At 43.9% G+C, this 14,364-nt stretch overlaps 1 protein-coding gene across 3 annotated transcripts in view; it reads left to right on the forward strand.

The window, feature by feature from the left end:
* cwc27 (CWC27 spliceosome associated cyclophilin) overlaps positions 1–14,364 on the forward strand; it is a 54,117-nt gene that overhangs the window by 30,612 nt on the left and 9,141 nt on the right. For all 3 annotated transcript variants that reach the window (XM_035391255.1, XM_035391254.1, XM_035391256.1), the window contains 2 exons: positions 488–594; positions 14,124–14,233. In XM_035391255.1, coding sequence (XP_035247146.1) covers positions 488–594; positions 14,124–14,233 — 217 coding nt within the window. The remainder of the gene's footprint in view (positions 1–487; positions 595–14,123; positions 14,234–14,364) is intronic.

Consider the following 14,364-nt stretch of genomic DNA (forward strand, 5'->3'; position numbering starts at 1 on the left):
CCCTCACCACCCTGTGGGAGGGCCCCAGTAATTGTCTGATTGATGATAAGATGTATATGATGGATATACGATGATGAATCCTCTCACTCAAACTGACCTGCAGGGTATCTTTTATTTTTAACTCGCCAAACAGATCTTCCAGTATGATTTCATGGCCTGTGGCTAATGTATCTCATTAATTTTTTATTTGAATTCTCTTAATTTGTACATGTATTTCATCTATTGGCAGTAGTTATATTGTACATAAAGCTTAGTTAGATAATAGATACAATTAGCAGAGGATTATTTTATGTATGGTGTGTACTTAAATTGCATCACTCATATTCTTTCTTGCTGGCAGTAACCTGTGACGCACTTAAGATTTTGCCTGGCAGCGATTCACAGCAGGTCGTATTCGGCTCCCAGATCTCCTGTATATTTTCCTTCTCAGTAGTTTTACTACACTGGAAAACAAATGTGTTGTGGTTTTTTTTTTCCCCGTCTGCAGCGATGAACTGCGCAAGGAGGCTCGACAGCTAAAGAAGGACCTCCTGGCCATAAAGCAAAGGAGGGAGGACAATGCCAGGGCACAGGAGGAGGAAGAGAGCAAAGAAGGTGAGGATGTTTCTCCAACGGGAAGGGCAGAAGGTTTTTTGGTCTTGTGTCTGATGCTGGATGCGCTCTAGACTGCTGGCAAAATGATGGCCCCTGGATGGGCTGAGAAGCCCAGTCTCGTCATTTAGCTTTGTGTCCTCATGTTCCCTGGCTGCTCAGCAGATACTCTGGATATTGTTTGGTTTATTACTGGTTTATAGGACACCATCTGTAAAAAATAAAGTGAGCTATCCCCTCCCCCACACACTTAGATGTTGCTTGTGAGTATTTGTTGCCACAGCATTTCCTGCGTTCTTTTTCTCCTTGCATGGTTTCCCTCAGTGTTCCCCCAGCCGCTAGGCTTGCTGGTAGGTGGCTACATCTGTGGAGTGTGAAACCGAGTTGATTGTCTTCTGAAATGATGTAGCTTTACAAATCAGATCAAAGCTGGACCTCCTGTCCTGTAAACATTGTCAGATCGGGGCAAGCTCTTAGTGACATTCTGGAGTGGGAGTGGGAGTGGGAGTGGGGGGGGGGGGGGGAACGACACACAACTCCATTAAAAGGTGCGGCGCCTGAACTCAGGGCATCATGTTTGTTTTGATGATGGCCAGTGGTCTCATTTTAAAGTCTGTGGAAAAGTGTGAGAATAAGCTTGTGTGCCCATGTCACAGTCCAGGTTTCCTTTCCTTTCTTCCTCCTTGTGTTTATCTCACTGGGGACCCACTATTTCATCACCTATTTGTATTTCAAAAATACAAATGTAACATGTTTACCAAGGGAGATTTTGCAGACCTGCAAGGTCATGTGCGAAGGAACTATTTGCTATGTGCCATTAACTTACACTTCTCATTTTTCAACGTTCTCATGTGCTAGCCAGGTTATCAACAACTACTGAAAGTAATATGAAATAAAATCTTTCTTAAGGGAAAACAACATATTAATAGTTTTTCAAAATAAATTTGATGGCCAACATGGGACCGAACATGGGTCTCTTTCCCACCCTAATTTTGAATGGCCAACTAGCCACGTTCATGCACAAGCCCCGCTGCCGAATCAGGAGAGTGTAGACATCCGCAGTTCTCCCCCAAAACATGTGGTGTCGCCAGCAGCTTTTACACGCAGACTGCAGCTGAGCTCTCACAGAGTGGAGTCGGAGGAAGACCTTTCGTATGTGGCTTTAACACGTAGTCCATGGGCACCTGAGCAACCAGTGGTGGGGCGCTGTAGCGCAATTAAACATGGACCACTATTCGCCCCAGTACCCTGGCTGATGCAGTGATAATTGTTTTTAATATAACTTCAGGTGAAATGTAACCTGGAATGTCATATCGCAAATATGCCATTGTCCTGATTTTTTTTAAAAACATGCAACCTTTTTTATAGATGAGATTTTACTGCACTTTAACCCATCCAGGATTGTAGTACAAGTGTGATTATTTTATCTTCCCCCTTCCCCTTTCTGTGTTCCCAACATTTCTTCATTCTTCACCACAAAATCAGCATAATCTTTAAAGAAGGAAAAAAAAAAACAAACAGCCCGCACATTCCTTAAAGACAGACGCTTGGCATCCAGTTGAGCACCAATCCGGAGCAGCCTTTCGTGTCCGACACAAAGCGGAACGGGCACATCGTCTTCAGTGCGTTTCACTGGTGCGCACCCACGGATGATCAAACTTCTGTGTTCGGCTAAGTCTGGAAACCACAGCGGCCTGTAAATGAGGCTCAGACCCCGTAAACATCGGCCCACAACAGAAGCGGCAGCACATCCCCCGTGTTGCCTTGCGGCAGTGTGAATGCCAGCTCAACTTCATGCCACAATCAGATCCAGGGGCATGGAATATTCGTTTTTAGTCCATCTGGCACATTCCCAAGTAAATTTATAACAGATTTGAACAAACATTTTATTCATGTATGTGCGTCTCCGCGATCTGATGTACGACTTTGCATGCCTGGCCGTCAGATTGCGCCAGATTCCTGTACCCAGCGCGACATGTGCGAGTGGTTACTGTGTACTGCCGAGAGAACATTGAGCTCCGCTGCAGTGATACAACCGCTTTCCAGCGTGATTCACAACTGATTTTATTCACGTTCTTTTTTCCCCCGAAGTTGTCTGCCGTGCAGCCGGGCCTCCCTCTTGTTGAGGGTATTCAGTGAACCTTAATGTGCCGCTCCAGCAGTTCAGCTCAGGGCAAGTGTAGCTTTGAAGGTTCCTCTGATTACACGAGTGTGTAGGATGTGAATACTGCCGCCATCGGATACCCCAGTGCACCACTGGCCTTCACGGGAGAACCTGCTGCGTCTGCGGTGCTAAAAAAGGCCTGTTTTAATACTGTGAGGGAAAGGAAAATCTTCATCTTAATTAGATTTTTTTTTTTTTTTTCCATACTACTTGAAATCATACATTACAAGAAGTAGTTCTGTGGAGCAGGTCGGGTTTATAAGGTGTCTCCTGGTCCTTGCTCAGTTTTATGAGATTGTTAGATTGAGATTAATTTTTTTAGTTGGTCAGCGAAAGTAGTGTTGTCATTCATAGTGGGTTGGTGAGTTGAGTGGGCATTGAAATCATACGAACTAGCTTCTTGTAGAGCACCCAGAGGTGTTTGAAACCATTGTCTTTATAATTTAACCTGTTTAAGACACTGTGCTTTGTTCATGCTTGATACCTTCAAAGCACGTCCTTGGGTTTCTGTGATACCTGAATTGTATCTGGGCATTATGGGAGGGCAAAATGAGGTCTTGCTTATAAACATTATGTAGGACTAGAGATTTCTTTCAGAGAAATTTGGCTGCACATTTAAGCCTTTTGGGAAGGCGAAACAGATCGTTTATGAGAGTGCTTAAGAGTTCAGGACTTTTACTGAAAAAAGTGAGGTGCCTAAAGATAAACTTGTCTTTTGTTTAATTATTACCTTTCCGGTCTTGAATTACAAGCCAAAATTCAATTATGAAGACTAAGGTCGTTTCAAAATGACTATGGTATAAAGTTGTAGAAAAGCACAAATAAGGAGAAAGTTATTTTTAACAAATACTGAAATATTTATTTTTAAGCACAATCGAGTCAAACATTTGTAAGTAGAAGGTGCATTGTATCAGCCAGTCACTTCCTGGATCTCGACACTTTAGTCCCTCTGAACAGTTCAGTGGCTGAGATGGGAGAAAATGTCCATGAGTCTGTAATATACTGGTCACTGTGCAGAGCTGTCATGTGTGACAGCAGCAGTAATGAGACCATTACTGAAAATCCGTCTCAAATCCCATATGAGTTTTCAATCACACATTTAAACAATACTGTAACATATGGCAAAAGGATTTGTGGTGAGACAGCCACAGATCCACAAATTTGGAATTTTTTGGTCTGTGTGAAGCGTTTCCCCTGGATCAGTACCAGCACAGTGCATGATACAGGCAACACCGTGCCTACTGTCAAGCATCTCATTATGGGGATGCTTTCAAGCAGCAGGGATTCAGGAGCTTGTCATAACTGAGGAGAAAATAGATGCTGCAAGATGCAGAAAAAATCCAGGGGAGGGAAGCCTGCTTCAGTCTGCTAAACTGGGATGGAAATTCACCATTTGGCAGGACTACAACCCCGAGCACATGGCCAAAGCAACACTTGCTCAACAAGGAGAAGGAGAAGGCAAGTGTCCTTGAGTGGCCCGGTCAGGCATTAATTGAATCTGGTCTGAGGTAACACTTGAAAATTGCTGTCAGTAAACAATGGTCCCACAAAGTTTGAGAAAATTTGCAAAGAAGAATGGATAGACATTATGGGTAGACATTAGGAGTAGAAAGTAGGGGTAGACATTAGAGGTAGAACGGTACACAAGGTTCTTAGTTTGGTACATGCCTCAGTATTGTCTTCACGGTTCGATTCATTTTCGGTACTGCAGAAAAAAAGAAATGCGAAGTATAAAAAAAAGTTTTTCATTTATTATTAAAATGTAAACAATAGCCAAATGGCTAAATGGCTAACAAAATAAGGCACATTTGCACTAAGTCTGGAGGAACTCAATGTATGTGTTAAATCTAGACTAATTCTATAGTTTTTCCCCTTTTTTCCACTCAAGGCATTGAGAACTCACTGACTGTAGATGACCTCAATGCCTTATGAGCTTATAAAACGTGTTTTGTGATAAGATGATAAACTATTTCAGTACTACTGACTGCAGTTAAGCAAAACTAAAAGAACAAGTGGAGGTGCTGCAGTAGATGATTAACTTCTTGTTTTATGGCCTCAACAAAGACGACGTGCTACATTAACGGTTGCATATTAGAAGTAGCCGTGAGGTCAGTGAAACTGAGCGTGCTTCCTAATTCAACATTTAGTGAACAGGTTACAGCCCTTGGTTGAAAACCTAAATCAGTTTGGTACAGGCAAGGTTAATTCATATTTGACTTGGGTCATGAATTCAAACGGCTCAGTCCTCAAGGTTTGTGCCCTACTTTCTTTGTAGATTAGTTTGGGCTTGAGCTTTGCACAGGGAAACCTTTGACCTTTGAACTTTGCTCACCATACCTGCTGTATATCATGGTCTTGGCAGGGAAAGCCCCCAGGGGTCAGAGCTCAGACCTTTTCCTTCTCTTTTTTGTTTAAAGTCCGTCTTCAGTTCAGAACAGGGACACAAATCTGCAGTCGTACTTTTCTTCAGTGTGCCGCAGTTGTCTGTTGAACTGTTGCGAAGAGACGGAGAAAGCACCATCGTGAGCTACACGCGAATCAGAATTCGAATTAGTTGTTGGCGTTTGAAATTTAATCAAATGATGTCTGCAGTTGCCTCATAAAATACGTTGTTGTGACCCTCCCGGGATCCGCGTCCAAGTAAATCACTGGTCCTCGGGGCGGCGAAGCGCCACTCAGTCTGGCATCAAATCCGGACCGCTGCAGCGCCGACTGCGGCTGGGAGCCCCCGCGGGGGTGATGCACGCTTGTCTATGGCGTCACTCGGGGAGGGAGCGTTCCTCGGCCCTCTGGGTATTCTTCAGCTTATGCAACCGTGACTCGATTGGGCGACTGCGGTCCGCTTGAACAGCACAGCCCCCCCCCCCCCGCGCGCTTCGCAAGCGATGCGTAATAAGGGTGTGAACTCCAAGTAAACTAATTTATGCTAATGCCAAATTAGTGAAATTACGGCTTTGCTTTACGCTGTGATCTAATTTCCGCTTCCACTGCAATCCTAATGGCATGACAAAGCAAATGATAATTAAAAGGCAAGAGATATTTTATTACGCTTTCTGGGCGAGCCACTTTCCCTCACGCCGGGCTTTTTAGTTTTTTGGTTTATGCAGTTGGCGTGGCTGTGTTTTTGTAATGGCGCGAGTTGATTGAGGGCCTGTCAGTATCGTGTACAACACGTCATGTAAACACGCAGGCCTGCATACGGCGAAGAGCTGACACCCAGCGTGCCTGGGAATCGCTACGGGGAACCACAGGAGAATAATGTACACCACGCTGCCATTATTTTCATGTTAACTGAAGTCGAGGTTCACTTGCAGTTTCCAGCAAAATAATAACCGTCATCGCACTTGTAAACACAGTTGCCTGCTGTACAACCCTGACCTTGTGGGAGTTTTAATGCATGCTCTTTTATTGAAAAGATCTAGAAATAAAGGGATTCTTGATAGCATGCAGTGCAGTGTCAGGGACACATATAGCGTATCAGTTGGGAACTAGCCCCTGGTCCTGGAATGCATAACCTTCCCTTTGCTTAACTTTCCCTTTGCAATTTCATGCATACATCACTAAATGAAGCAAGAAACTACCAGTAAAGGCAAGTCATGCATTCAAGCAATGTATGAAGGACTTGTACTACATTATAACCCTGATGATAGTCAAGTGACCCAAACAGTGTGCTGTTTCCATATCTTTCACTTGCTGTTACATATGCTAAATAGCTAGTGTGCTCAGCACAATAGTATTTTATTGCACATATCAAGCTTGTATTTTTGTATGTAGTTTTTGATAATGCAAAATTGACATTAGACAACAGCAAGAGTTTGATGAGTATAAAAACTCTACCATATTGTTTAACTGCAAATCAAAACAGGAAGTAAAATATGACCAAAGATACCTGTGAGTTAAACATGAAAATAGACGACTGCAAATTAACTGGAAGGGGTTTATTGTTGCTTGGCTCTGAGAAAGCCAAATAGATGCTCAAACTATTCCTCTGTCTGTTTGGCCAGACTGCTGGTAGGCACACCATTTACAGACACCCTCTGGTATACCTGAAGTATGAGGGAAGAAAGCGTGTTGGTGTCCACTGCTCAGTGGTTTAAACAGACTTTCCTTCTGGTTTTGAATAGAGCTGAAAGTGTCTGAGGCGCTGTGCCTCTAAAGGGTCCTGTTATCGCTCACAGTCATTTCATTTATTTAAATTGTATGAGTGAAACTGATGACAGTCATGCACACTTTTCAAACAAGGGACGCAGTCGGTATGGGACTTAAAAAAAAAAAAAAAATTTTAAATAATAATTTCCTGACCAATTCAGTGAAATGTCTTTGGCTGATACCGTATGTTGATCAGAATTAAATCTGACCACAGTTAAATCATGTGGCGGGTGAAGGAGTTTAGCCCATCGTTAATAAACACAGATTTGATTCCCCCCCCCCCCCCCTTTACTTCATTGGTTACAATATTCAGTCTTTCCAATACAAATACAGCCATGCACTTTAACATACTGTTGACATTCCCGACATTCCCAGGGAAAGAATGGAGAATTGTACTTATACGTTTAAAAAGAGATGAAATCTGAAGAAGATGAATAGACCCAAACAAGTTTTATGTTTCTGGTTGTTGGCAGATGTGTGGTATGTTTACAAAGCTGTCACCTTCCAAAGATATTTTTTGGAAGTGGGTTTTGATAAATGGAAGTGCAAAATTATGGTCAGCCCAAATTCCATATCACTCTGTCAGCCGGCCGAACTTAAACTCTATTATGCTATTGATAAATACACAAAAGACCAAAGTGCTCTTGCTTTGTCTCTTTTTTTTGAGAATGAAATTACAGAGGGTGAAATTCTTGTCCTTTGTGCACGTGTTTAGCTTGGACCAGTATCCCCCCACAACTCGTTGGCCAAGAGAGGTCATGGACCGTTTGGAGGAGGCATGTTCACCGTTTACGCTGCAATCTCCCTAAATACCAGAGAAAAACCAATCTTACAACCGTTTTGATCCGAATCCAAGCTTGATAGACAGTAGTTCTTTGTTATCAATCGGCACGACTGAAAGGAATAGTTCCATGCGCAGGGAAGTTTTGAAGACTGGGATAAAGATAGGGTCTTAAAATATATAAATATCAGTAAGTTCCAGGTCTCTGCGATTATGAAAAGTTGCACCTCGATAGGTGTGGTCCAGCAGGGTTTGTAGGTCTCTGAAAACGCCCTGTTAAGAGCAAGGACAACATTGATAATATTACATGTAAGCAGCGGTTAAATTGATTGGGTAATTGCTGGTTTTAAGTGGAACGAAATGCAGCGAGCTGTCCAGGTCATTTTTAACCAACGTGAAAGTCGGATATTTTGACAGCCGTATGGTCACGCCCCCTGATCTCGCCGTTTGCTTTCGAGCTGGTCTTCAATCTGGTCTCTAGTGTCCTGTGCCTGCAGAGGCTACGCGCGGCTTTGGTTCTCGGTCGCTAAAGCAAACGCGTTCCTCCGCTGTGTACTAATAACAGCAGTGCACTTTCTTGGCATCTGGCATCATATTTGAGAGGGGAAAAAGCCAATTGTCTCCTCAGAATTCGGCGACGACCGAGCTAAAAGAGACATTTGTACCTTTTGAGTTATTATTTTAGACAGACATCTCTTCAATTTTCAAGACATAAATTATAGCATGTTCCTCCAGTCTGGTTTTCTCTTTCTTGGCATGACCGTCTTCCGCGAGAGCCAAAAATAAGAAAGACATGCTAAAAACACTGTCCGTTTTATACCCACCCTAAATGATGTGGCAACGGTTTTTTTTTTTTTTTTTTCGACCACTCCGAGTTATTTATACAGGGTATGCCTGTGCTCATGGGGTGTTCTATTTCGATGGCGCCCAGTCAGTCAGGCCGTCGATGTGGGAAGAAAAATAGAAAGAACAATTTGAAAATGTCCATTAATTTGTGATTGCATGGTAAACATATCACCTATATATATATATATATATATATATATATTATGCGTTCAGCTCAAGTATACTATCGTCTGCATCTTTTTCTTGCCTCCTGATTTCCAGATTTTTTTTCCTGCATTTTTTTCTTCTTTCTTTTAATTGATTTATCAGTTCATTCTCTGTAATAAAGGTCTGTTCCAGTCACAGTGCTGAATTTTGCACTTGAGATCACAGCGCTATGCTGTTTGTACTCATACTGTAACTGAGTCGTAATATTGTCATGTTATTTCTTTGTTAAACAAATATTGCTTAATATTTTCCAGATCTTTATTCCAGATCCTCCTTTTTTTATTTTATTTGAATATTTATTTAAAAATTTAAAAATGAACAAAAGAGCATCCATTATATTTTTTTAATGAAATGATTGAGAACTAGTTTTGTCTGGCGTTAAATTGAAGGATTCCGTCTGCAATGGTGCGGGGTGTTTTTGGGCATTTTTTGGGGGAATGTTGGTGTACCTGGTTACCTGGCCTTTCAAGCTTCTCACTCCGGTCTTTGCTTCCTGGTTCTCCCCCCGTTGAAGGCAGCATGAGCAGTGCTGATTTATACCCCCTCAGATGGCGGCTGGAATTGGAGCCTCCTTTATCGATTTGGAACAATAAGTGATGGATTGTGGGGGAGAGGACTGTCAGCCCTCTCCCTTCCCCTCACCTCCTTGAAAAACTCTTTAATTGTCCAAAGGTATTTGCGCTGATCTGAGGAGGAGAGCGTGCGGGGGCTCGACGCTGGAGGCTATCCCTTCCTTTGTTTCTATCTTGAGAATGTGTTGATTGGCAGGGCAGAAAAAAGAAGAAGCTCCTTAACAATCCTTAACTTATGGCCCTACTCTGCCCCCCCCCCCCCCCTCCCGCCCTCTTGCTCTTTCACTGCCTCCCTCTCTTCCCGTTGCCACAACAGCCGAGGGCTTGATTTGTAGCTTTCCGTGGCCCAGGTGACGGGCCAGGGGAGGAATGTTGTCAGAATGGCCGTCAAACTCAAAGATAGTATTTAGTGACAACAGCTGGAGCGGAGGAGCCCCCTCCGACCCCCGAGGCGCGATCGCTCAGCGTCCCGCGAGCCGCGCGAGAAGCCCGCCGAACGCGCTGCGCTCCGCGTACGTCAGATACCGCTTCATCAGGCAGCGGCTTCCTCCCCCCGCCCCCCCCCCCGCAGCCCCCGATAGCACTGGAGAGGACTCGGTCCCCCCGCATGCGCAAAGCCGTACGAAAAATGCCCGGTTCCCTTTTTTCGCCCAAGAATAAATTCTTTGGTTTAAACGATTGTAATCGCACGGTATCCTGGGTTTTAACGATGGCCGCCCAGGCCAAATATCCTGTGGGGCTCCACCTTTTCTGTTACTTCATCGAGTCCTACTTGAAGCAGACTTTTAACACCTTTCTGAAGACTTGCCCAGTCCTTACAGACAAGAAGCAATTTAGACTCTTTTTTTCCCCAAATAAGTTAGTGTCTGGCTGTTCTGCCAGAGTTGGTTCACACCTTTGCGATTTTCTGCATGAATGACTAACTTCTTCAGTGACTTTAGTGGACGAGACAGACTTATATACTCTACGGCAGCGTTTCCCAGCCAGTGTGCCGCGGCACTCTGGTGTGCCGTCAGGCGAGGTCAGGTGTGCCGTGTGAAACATCCTTTAAAGAAATGTTAACGTTCAAATGAATTTAAAAAACTTAAATGAACAAGTCCCATTCACAAAAGCCAAAATAAATGTAATTAAAATGTACATCGCTTAATTAAAACCCCAAAAGAACATGTGTATGCGTGTGTGCGTGCGTGTGTGGAGGGGGGCTGCAGGGTGTTTATTTTTTACGCTTTCGAGAGTGGTGTGCCGTGAGATTCTGTAAATTTGGAAAGTGTGCCGTGGAAGGAAAATGGTTGGGAAACGCTGCCCTACGGTATACGTGGATATACATACTGTTCTCTCGGTTCTGTGCTACCTGGTGGTAGATATTAACATGCTGCTGTGAATGTGGCCAGAAATCTGTGAGCAGAAGAAGGTCCATTTGATGTAGCATTGCATGCAACTGCTACAAAGGATGCAAGACTGATGATCCCAATCTCCCAATCAGAAAGGGTGAAATTGAGATCACTTGGCTTGATGGTGCCCTTGAGCGATAGCCTCTGAGAGCTGTTAGCACGTATACAATGCTGTTCCAGGGTGTGTTAGGCCTCACTCCACATGAAACTGAACATGTAATTGTTCCCTAGAGAAGCCCAGAGAAGGGGTTTGTATGTTCGTGTGTACGCACGTTTGTGTTCATACCTGTGTTCCTGTGTGTTTATGCAACAGTTGAATCTGTATAGTAGGTGCTGAAAGTTCTCTCTCAGTACATTAACAAAGTCTGCAGTGGGCAGAATCATGAAGGTTGTGGATGTAGTTTGTTTTTTCCTCCGGTTTTTCAGTTTTGTCAGAGTTCTGGCACCTGAGTCACTGACCGCCTGAGCGTGAGGAAATATTCCACCCTTTTTAAAATGAAAACAAAAGCCCACCCTTTAATGCTATCCATACCCTGAACACCAGCCAGTCACATGCCTCCATACACACCATATAGCCTTTTTTTGACGTCCAAATTTGACCTCCATATTCGCAGCCAAGTCTTGCGGTGTCCAAGTGTGTGTGACCGGGCGAACCGTGGGCCTGACTGACAGGCACAGGGGAGGCCTCGGCGTGGTTTGCGCTGCCTAGCGCTGGCATATTTGCCGTGACACGAGCAGCCAGGTGAGGTCAGCAGTGTATGCGTCGCGTCTGAGGCGTCGTGGAAAAAAAGACTGAACCAGGCTGGCTGTGAGGCCGGCTCTGTGCTCCGCGTCTGGTACAGCTATAATGCCCGTGCCAGATCGTCTGATCCGAGAGATTTACACAAGAACATTAGCGCTTCTGACTATGAGGCGCCTGCTCTGTAGATTCCGCCTCTTTGCCCAGACACACATGCTCTGTCTGTCTCTCTCTCTATCTCTCGCCATTTCTCTCGTTCTCTTTTTCCTCGCTCTCTGTCCCTCTCCCTCCTTATCTCATTCAATCTTCTCTCTCCTTCTGTGTATCTCTCTTTCTATCTCTCCTGTCCTTTGAGGAGCCTCGCTGGCCTTTCTCCATGCACATAATCCAGTTGCTAAGATTGCATGGTGTTTGTTGCCGGTGAAAAGATTAGTGGAGCAAGAAGCTTTGACCTGAACCACACTCTCCATTCCAGGAATCTTCCCCCTGTCTCTGCCTGTCTCCGGGGAAGCTGTTTCCCTGCTAGCCTTTGCATAGATAGATGTATTCCAAGTTTGATCGATTGCCTCTCCATTGGAGCACTATTTCACCTTTGTTTTCCAGGGTCACTGTTACAGTGAGGGTAGTGAGAGCCTTGTGACCATGTGGTTGCTATTATGAGCTTCAGAATCTACCTAAATCAGTTAAGCAGTTTGCAGGCCTCGACCTCAAGGAAACCTTGGATAAGCCTTCCACCAGAATTAATTCAATAAACCCAATTAAACACTGTTTAAATCTGTTAACCCACACACTCTTAAAAAAACGTGGGTTTACAGATTTAATGAGAACATTATATTGTATAATGAAAAATCAAAATACATGAAAAACCGGAGATGTATAATTTATGTTTGTCACACAACAGCTCCAAAAAGTTCACCAGCGAGACCTGGCTTGTCCGCTCTGTCTAACAACAGACACTGTCAGGAACAAGCTAACGAGCCAATATTATGACCAAAAACAACCCCAGGACAACTGTTGCCATAGCAGCCACCTTGCAGTCCTTGGCCAATATCTGACATGACACTAAAAGGGAGTTATTGATGGTGTCTCTGGTAATTTATTCCAACCTGTATGTATTGGTCAATTGGACAGTCCTTCAGGATTGCTGGTTTTTTATTTTTTTTTGCATTCCAGTTTTTCACATCAGGAAAGTGCAAGTTAAACTCCCAAGTTGATCTATTAAGACCGGCCTGGTGTCAGTGTAAGACATTCTATTTCCTCGAGAAAAGTGGGAGCTCGAGTCCATGCATGGTGATGGACATTTAAAATGAAATGGTCCATTCACTGCCGTGGGATCTTGGTTCTGTGCAGGTCCTGACTGCTTGTGCAGTGTAATTGATTATGTGGCTCCTGGAATGTAAACAAAGTGCATATTAGTGCAGAGAGTATGGCTGGTCTTCTCTGAAAATCAATTATGGAAGGGTCTTCCGAAAATATGTGCTATGATGTGTTTTATATAACTGTTATTTTACGCCAATATTTCCATATTGTTTGGCTTTATTTTGGTTTATTTATTTGTAGTTGATGTTTTATTAATGCAAGCATTTTTCTGTCTTAAGTATAAAATATGTTCTAACTTAATAATTTTGTTTGTTCATTTTGCATTAATCGTTCAGAATATAGAAACAAAAATAAATATTTTGCTTTATAATAAGCTCATTGCTTATGTTAACATAACTGTTATGTTAAGCGCGTACTCTTTGTCAAGTCCAGGCACCCTGTGGGGATTTGGTTTTCTCATTTGGAAACCTGTTGGCCCGAGGTATAGTTTTAAAAGAAAACCTATTCGGTTTCAAGGACAGACTTCTGAATTCAGCACATTTCTCCCTCCTTTCGGTGGAGAAAATTTACTGTAGCTTGGATGCCGTCAAACAACTGCATGAGGGAGAAAAAGGGATAAGGGATCCCCTTGTTAAACAGAACGTGCACGGGGGGGGGGGCGGGGGGGCGCTATCAGTTCTAGTCCTCTGATCTGCATCCCGGCCTTTGTAGTTGATTCCGCTATCAGTTTGTCGCTGCGCCGAAGCTTGTCCTCACGTCTGAGTGTAAAGCCGATTGGGCGATATCCCGGGTAATCTGCGGCGAGCGGCGAGCCCCGCCCCCGCGCGGCTCCCGCGGTCTGGTGCCAGCGGCCGATTCGCTATCACAATGTGGGGCTTTTTTTTTTGGTTTTTCTGGGGGTTTTTTTGTGCTGTGAGACTGATTGTTACTGCAGAAATGGAAATAACTCCTCTCAGTAGCTGAGCTTGGGATTTGCGGTAAATTACAAGCTCTGTATCGTGCTCCCGGTTTTCTTTGATCGAATCCACAACCTCTCTTTAGGTCCAAATGCAAAAAAAAAAAAGAAAAAAAAAAAAAAAAGCCCAAATAACATATTTTGGATACGTTTCTTTTTTTGTCCTGCTGTACAGCGTGCTTTCATTTCAAGTGAGCTGTTTGTGAGCGGGAACCACATCGTTCTTATCTTGTCTTTACATGATTGGTCCATTTCCCTCCTCGCATCACTGTCCTTGACTTTTGATAGGTTTGGTATTGGGGGTAGCTTTTTTTTTTAAGAGTAGCAGCTCTTTGATAGTAATTACCTGTCTATGGCCGAGGCGCTTCCGTCACGGCGTCGTAACTGGAAACGTCTTTGTTTTCACAGATGAAAAAATGGCCCCGAACCAGGCGGTGGCGGAGTACTTGGAGGAGAGGGAGAAGTACGTGGCGCTGCGGAAAGAGAAGCTGAAGAAGGGATCCTCCAGGGAAGCGCAAGTAACTAAAGCCTCCATCCTTCCAGCAGATTTCAGTCTGTGCTATCGATGTTCTGTCGGATGTTGGAGGCACAGAATGTCATTGGTCGGGGGACTTTCGATATCATTCATTTCATGTGTTTATTTAGCCAG

The sequence above is a fragment of the Anguilla anguilla genome, chromosome 14, assembly GCF_013347855.1.
Source record: "Anguilla anguilla isolate fAngAng1 chromosome 14, fAngAng1.pri, whole genome shotgun sequence".
NCBI lineage: Eukaryota > Metazoa > Chordata > Actinopteri > Anguilliformes > Anguillidae > Anguilla > Anguilla anguilla.